This window comes from Lygodium microphyllum, chromosome 26, assembly GCF_053477565.2.
Source record: "Lygodium microphyllum isolate KBCC chromosome 26, Lygodium_microphyllum_v1.1.10, whole genome shotgun sequence".
Classification (NCBI taxonomy): Eukaryota; Viridiplantae; Streptophyta; class Polypodiopsida; order Schizaeales; family Lygodiaceae; genus Lygodium; species Lygodium microphyllum.
The window spans coordinates 71,581,383-71,588,770 of NC_141160.1; the positions used below are offsets into that span (position 1 = coordinate 71,581,383).

At 40.8% G+C, this 7,388-nt stretch overlaps 1 protein-coding gene across 5 annotated transcripts in view; it reads right to left on the minus strand.

The window, feature by feature from the left end:
- The window catches only part of LOC148013394 (oxysterol-binding protein-related protein 1A-like), a 96,141-nt gene extending 92,302 nt beyond the window's left edge, over positions 1-3,839 (minus strand). For all 5 annotated transcript variants that reach the window (XM_087667493.1, XM_087667496.1, XM_087667494.1 and 2 more), the window contains exons 1-2: positions 2,803-3,839; positions 2,346-2,702 (exon numbers count right to left, since the gene is read on the minus strand). In XM_087667493.1, coding sequence (XP_087523619.1) covers positions 2,346-2,702; positions 2,803-3,312 — 867 coding nt within the window. In that variant the 5' untranslated portion in view covers positions 3,313-3,839. The remainder of the gene's footprint in view (positions 1-2,345; positions 2,703-2,802) is intronic.
- Positions 3,840-7,388: the final 3,549 nt, after the last annotated feature.

Genomic DNA, 7,388 nt, shown 5'->3' on the forward strand with positions numbered 1-7,388 from the left:
CAAAAATAGGAAGAAAACCTGGACTTGTGGGTTCGGTAAAATATCCACATGAATATTCGGAGATGATCCTCCTGCGGATGCACCTTGTACCTTTTTAGGGGCCATCGTGAATTCGACCTCTGGTTTTTTTGCCTTCGGGAATCGAACTTCTTGCCTTGGCTCGCAATCTTATGATTCTTTGGCCTTCTCCCTTGTACGTGCAAGTCCCTTTGAGGTATGGCTCCTTGACTTGTGGAATTTGGATTTGGAAGGTCTTATGGTTCGGAGCTTGGGCCTTCTTTCTTTCGGAAAAGAGGGATTCGTAAGAGGGTTCTTGCGAAAGCCTTGCGGAAACAGAGGCTTGAGAGATTCTTCTCCTTGAAATTCCGGCTAGGAATGGTTTTATGTGCTTTGTGGAAATGGGGACTTATGAACTTCTCCTTCCTTTCATAGAAGTTCCGGGGATAAAGATCTTTGTGGAGAGGGAGTGTGGGGGGAAAATTTAGAGATGGGTTTATGGGGGAAATCGAGTGGGAAGGGTTTAGAGAAACCCCTCTTCTTCTTACAAGAATCGGGGCTAGGGCTTTAGTAGCTTCCTTTGCTTCAAAACCGGGATGGATTATTGGGAATCTAAAGGGGAAGGCCTTTAAAACAGGGGGTAAAGATTTTACTTGTGGTGGATGCTATGGAAAGGGGACTTGAAAATTTTTGGGATTGGAATGAACTTACGGAGATCAATATGAAGGCTTTAAATTCCGGGAATAAAATGGCCTTCACAGAAAGGGGGCTTAAGAACAACCCGGGGTAAAATGCCTTGTGGGAGTTACAATGGAAAGGAGGGCTTTAAATTCGGAGGGTAGAGTGGACTTTAAAGGAGATTCAATGGGAAAAGGGCTTACTTCCCGGGGAATGCAAGGGAAAAGGGCTTTAAATCCCGGGGGTGGTAAAAACTGCTTGTGAAGGATCCAACGTGGGGAAGGGGCTTATGGAAGCCCCCTTAAAAGCTTCCTAGAGAAGCTTCTAAGAAGCTTCAGCACGTGGCGTGACGACGTGGAGACCTGCAGGCGGTGGCCAAATGAGCCAAGTGGCGGCGATTCTGTCAGCTGGCGGCTCCACGGATTGTAGCGGCTTCTGGCGATGGCAGTGGCGGCCTCAGTTTTCAGGCGGCGGCTCCTCCCGTACGGCGGCATCTGGCACAGCACAGCACGTCGTTCTATTCCCTTCCTCCACTCAAGCATAGTCTGGCACAGTATTCTTTCCTCACGCTCTCCTCCTCCGCGGCAGCCTCCTCGCGGCCCCTCCTTCATCGGCAGCTCCCTCACGGCCCTCCTTCACTGGCAGCCTCCTCACGTCGCCTCCTTCACCGTCGCCTCCTTCACCGGCAGCCTCCTCACATCCCCCCCCTTCATCGGCAGCTCCCTCACGGCCCTCCTTCACCGGCAGCCTCCTCACGTCGCCTCCTTCACGGTCGCCTCCTTCACGCGGCATCATGCATGCCTACATTCCCTTACGAGCTCCAGTTCGATGCTAAGTCATAGCAGCTCCCCTCTCTCTCCTCCAGCACGATCGTTGGCTGGATTTGTTTTTATAACCATAAATCAAAAATTTCATTTTGATTTCTTTCCAAGAGGGGGTTCACACAAGCATAAGCGGGTTTCCTTGACTTTGGTCTTGTTCATGCCAATGGAGAATGTATAATTTCACTGTCCAAATATTCAATGCCGTCATTCCCTTGCATGAGTATCATACGGGTTGGAAATATTTACAACGGAAATATTACACTGTTCTCGATTGATGTCCCTTGAGTGGAAGTCAAAACTCAGTCATGCCACTAATTGTAGTGCATCTAATGACATGGTGTTGCCACAAGACATGCAAAGGTGTAACTATAATCCACATGTTGTACTTAACATGGGCATTTATGCAAGGCAGCTCTAAGAGGATAAGGAAGATAAGAGAGGCTTTCTTGCAGACATGGAATGCAGGCACTTTCTTCCATATTGCCCCTCATATGGTTTGGAATTATAGCCCACCAAATTAGTTGTTCACACAACCATTGTATTTGTGATGTACTTAGTTACTATTCACAAAGTTCCTTGTACTTTGTATTTTACCTTAGGCTTTTTGGTAAGGCGTTATTATTTAATAGAAATTTATTTTCTTGAAAAAAAAACATGCGCATTAAAAAAAACCTTTCCATTCTTGGGGCAAAGAAGCCAAGAACCGACATTTTGGAGAGTTGCACTCCTAAAACAGTTTGATGAAGCAAGCATAATATAACAATACTCAAAGGTTACTGAACATGCATACCATCCAGCCAGTGCATTGAAGTGTGTTAGAAGGTAGCAAATAGTAAAGCGAGTAACCTCTAGCTGCTTGAGCCTCTCCAAAAGATTGAGATGATTCTCTTCAAGAGCCCTGAGGTATTTTAGCAACAAATCAAATTCCATTTTCATGATTGCTTCACAATCTGCAATTACGTGTTCTGGCGTTCCCTCCAGAAGCAACCGTTCTCTGAGCTTCTCAGTATTCATCCCCAGTTGGAAAGGTGATACTGAAACTTCTATGGGGCAGGTCCTTTGAAATTTATTCTTGGCTGAAATCAAAGCATCCAGCCAGGCACTTCTGTCCTCCTTGCTCTCAGCACGAAGATGCAAAGTCTTTGTTCCTGTGAATATGTAAAACTTTCTAGAATCTGAGCTGCTTTTGTGTATTGATGATACCTGAAAAAGTAATTTCCCTTACTGAAAACACATAATGAAAATGAAAACAAAGGCAATCCTAGACATCCTATGGACGAAAAAGACTGAAACAACAGTACACCTGCAGATGCACCTCTCCAAAGGCCTTGCAAATCCGATGAGCACTCCTCCGTTTCTTTATCAACTTTTGGGATTCCTCTCCAATAATTCTTGAGTTTTGATGCTTTGTGTCATTGAAAATTATCTTGTTTGGCCCATGGACTTTGTAGTATGACAGCACTCCATTGTTTAGAATAAACCATCGAGGCCTCCATCCTTTCCCAAAGTTCACCCACTTATATAGAATTCCAGCAATGTTAGCATGATCAGATTCAAAGACTTCTCCAACATTCACAATGCTTGATGTGGATGCCTCGCTTCCTCCACACGTACTAGTCAACATACCATGTTGATCACTGCTTGAGCCACCAACAGCTCCTGCAGGCAAGGCTAAGGGTCTCGCTGTACCTACAATGCGATCACAGCTAGACCAACAGCTGGATAATGCATGTAAACTTGAGCTTTTGGCCTCTTCCTCCGTATGCATATCTTTCCCAGTCTTAACAGGTGAAAGACACGAAAAGGCATGCATAAGCTGTAAGAAGATGGATGCGATACAATGTAGAATCTTAAATGGAGGTGAGGAAGCAATTCCTTTCAATCTCTGAGAAAACAATATCCTTTCAACAACTGACGGTGCAGAACCCGTGCGCGATTTTTATGTATTCTTTGCACTGTTAATGTGGGCTCGCTTTCTCTTCTTCCTGCGTTGCGTCCATCGATTCTGCTATCAAGGCGTCATCCATTTCATAAAGCCCCATCGATTCTGCGTATCAAGGCGTCGTCCCTCCCGAAAGTTCTTGACAGACAGCCGTGATGCAAGTCAGACGTTCTTGCGGAGCACGATCGAAGGATTTGCCAATACAAACCCTAGGAATAGCCGGGAAACCTCGGATGATCAGCCAAGGAGCGAGATGGAGAGGGAGGGCGCACTGCACAAGCAAAGAAGCGATCCTCCAAAGAACGGCGACAGGCGGATGCCGTGACGGTGTTTGAAGTCGTAGGTAGTAGACGGAGAAAAAGAGAGAAGAAAGCGAGGCACAGCGTGAGTTGGGTGGCGAACCGATGAAAAAGGTGACACGTTGCGGCTTCTCAAGGGAACATTTTCATGGCTTGGTAGTAGGCGAAAGGAAGCTCCATCCATTGAATTCTAATTTCTCTCTTATTATTATTTCTTAAAGCCCAAAATGTTTCAAGCCTTTGGATTGATCCCATCGCATCTTTATGATGCTCTAAATATTACATCGTATTGATGGACTTACCTTTTCGTGACATTTTGTAATTAGTGGATTTACTTTTTGTCTTAAAAGATCTACTAAGGGGAGGTGGCACTATGATGTGGTTACATAGGTGTAGCATGGTTTCCATGATCCTTGAAGCGCCGCATTTCTAGGAAAGATGGCCAATCTATATCAAGACTAGGTGCCCCCCCCCCCCCCCCCCTTGCTTCTTCCCTAGTGTTGTGAGAGGGTGTTTCACTTACAAGTGAAATAGCAGCAAACTTCTAATGTGGCAACATCTTTGCTCAACGACCTTCGAACCTCTATCCTTCGCACATGCTAGAAGCCATTGCTCTCTCCAACAAAGCTATTCATGCAACAAAGATCCCCTTCCACAATCTCATTCCATTATTCTTTGTGTGGATGTGACTGCCATTCATCCAAGAACTTCTTTCTCTTGTAATTATGCTTGCCTTAATATTTATTTCCTCCATGTTGCATATGGCCTACACCTACAAGTATTCTTTTAGGATTTTTTTTAAATGTCTTACATCAGAGATTCTCCCTTTTTATTACTCATTTATAATTATGTCCATATTGTCCTCCAAACAACCTACATTCAACATGAATTTCTTCACAAAATTTGAATGTAAATTCAAATGCATGTATAAGGTTGCTCTTTCTTCTCATGACTTGGACTACGTGTGGCTTTTCAATTGGTTCCCTTATTATTTTCTAACTATTTGCCTAATGCATTTAGCACCATCTGATTTTCCTCTCTTTTTCCTTTGGGATACATGCAAGCTGGTCCCCAAGTGCCTTGGTCACTACACATGAGGATTTGGCAAACTTAAATGCATGCAACATTTTGAAAGCTTCATAAAATTCAATCTTCGTGCATCTATTATACACTACAAGTTTTTGACTAAAGTAGCTAATTGTTTGATTAATGTATGTTGACACTATATTTCACTATTGTGCTCCATCTCAGGTTCCTTCATTTTCCAAATTGCAGCTCTAACATTCATTTTCTACGTGAATGGTTCTATTGATAAAATTCAACTTCAAAGTTTTCTACACTACCATTGATTAAACAATGTGCTATCTATAATCCCTTATTTAGATTATGTTTGGCATTTTTTAATTCAATTGATAGGTTATCAATTGCTTCGGTTAACGCCAATGCATTACTATTAAATGTCCCATTAAAAATATATGAAGTTTGATTAGGATCTTTGACTTGGTAAATGGTCTTTGGATATGAAGTTTATATAACAGCTTCCAAGATTTTCATTTCTTCATAATGGGTAGCAATAGGTTAAAATCCTTCCATGTAATAAGCTCTTTTGCCAATAGTTGTACTATGCATTAATATTATAGATGTAATAGGGGTAGGGAATAATAAGGTTTCGATTGGATTTGATTGATTTACTTGGAATAACAAGAAGAGTTGTAATGAGTAATGTGTTAATAAGATCTAAAATTAATGCAATCATTGCTATTAAGAAGTTGGGCTATTGATCACAAGGCCTTGCATAAGAGAGATGGATACAAATACTAGTCTAAAGTTGTGGTTTAGTTTGTAATATAGCTCTTGGAATTTCAAATTAAAAAATGCAATGATAGAATGAATGGAGTTGTGGTTGGGTTTCATATGTTTGCTAGTTGTACTGTTAGACAAGCATAATGAAGTACAAGTTTAATCTTCTTAGAAAGCCTGATTGGCAATTAAAGATGGAGATATGTTTCCTACATTGAATCATTTTTAAAATTGATATATAAATCTATGATATTATAGTTACGAGATTGAAATGAATAAATTGATTAATAGATGATTCTTCCTACTTGAGAATTTTGCTAAGTGCAAGGAGTAGTTTAGTGCGTTTAACATATTGTTTTTTACATTAGACATGTTTTCCTAAAATTACATATAGATTTTAATGTTTTTTTTTTTTAATAGTCATTTAGGTTGCCCTTTGAAACCAAATATTTAAGGTAATTGCAATTTTTGAGATAGTAGTTCCTACTTTATAGCAATGTTTATGTATAATAGATAGCAAGTAAGATCTCAAGGGAAGTGATATAACTAATGAGAGGCCTATATTTTAGCTAAACAGGATTATAAAGTGAATCATTTTCTTAAATATCTCTTTTTCCATCCACTTTTATAGTTACTCTAGTGTAGAGGAAAACTTGTAAGGATTGTCAATGGTAGGAAACTTGTTAAGTGATTGGTTTTGTCTTATTCGTATGGCACACTAAAGGGGCTAATGGTTAAGGTTTATGAGTGCATGCCAAGGTGAAGTGCTCCTTGAAAGAAGATCCATCCCAACATATCCCATCGAATGATTATACTCCTAGTCCTTAATCATCCCCTTCTAATAATGCATAAGAAGAAACACATCCTAAACCTAATCCCCTACACAAGGTCATGGTTGAAGGACATGAAAAGCAACCAAGGCTAACATAAATCAAGAGAAAAAGGGAAGTTGGGAATGCTTCCATTGGGACATGCATAGCATACTGACTTTATTGCATTGCAAGAAATGATATGATGAGAAACAAATGTTAGGGAATCTATACCAAAGGATTAAGATGATCCACGAGAGCAATGAATTGATATTGCAACAATATGTATCAAAAAAGGTCTTATGGTCAATGGTAAGGAGGCATACAAAAAATTCAAATGCTTGTCCTTATGCTATAGGGCGATTGTTGGATGGGAGCGAAACATACCTTCCAACAAGGATGTTTATTAGACCATGACCATGGATGAATGAAATAAGGAACACAAGTTCAATCACAATAATTTCGATAAAGACATATATGACCTAATGGATGAGCTCTTTAGACAAGATTGGATAGTTAATCATATAGCCTTGATTCTCAACACAAGTAATGGTGTAAGAAAAAATTAAATGCTTATTATTGTTTGTTTTTTACCTCACACTTTAAATTATCAATCATTTTTTGTTGCAAGCTTCCCATAAGACCAACATCCTCCACATCCATGCAACAATTTGGAGAGGCATCTGAGGCAAGGCTAGGATTGGACAAGGCAAGTAGAGAGAAAGGGGAGAAAGCATACCCACACATATGATGTGGGGTTGAGTGAGGCCACGTCGAGGAACCTCACACGATCCATGGAGATTGCAAAGGCATCCAAGAAGAAGCACCATGACACCATGATGGATGTGCAAGGGCAACAACATTAGGAGACCAAGGACTTGGAGTCAAAGAAACTAGAGATTTTTGTAAGGTTTGCTAAGGTTGTATAAGGCATGGTTGCAGCTTTGCAAATGATGGCAAAGAAAATGCAGTCTTCAAGGATATGTGCTTCTTGTATTGCTAATGAAAAGCAAAGGTTTATGAATCTATGATGCTATGC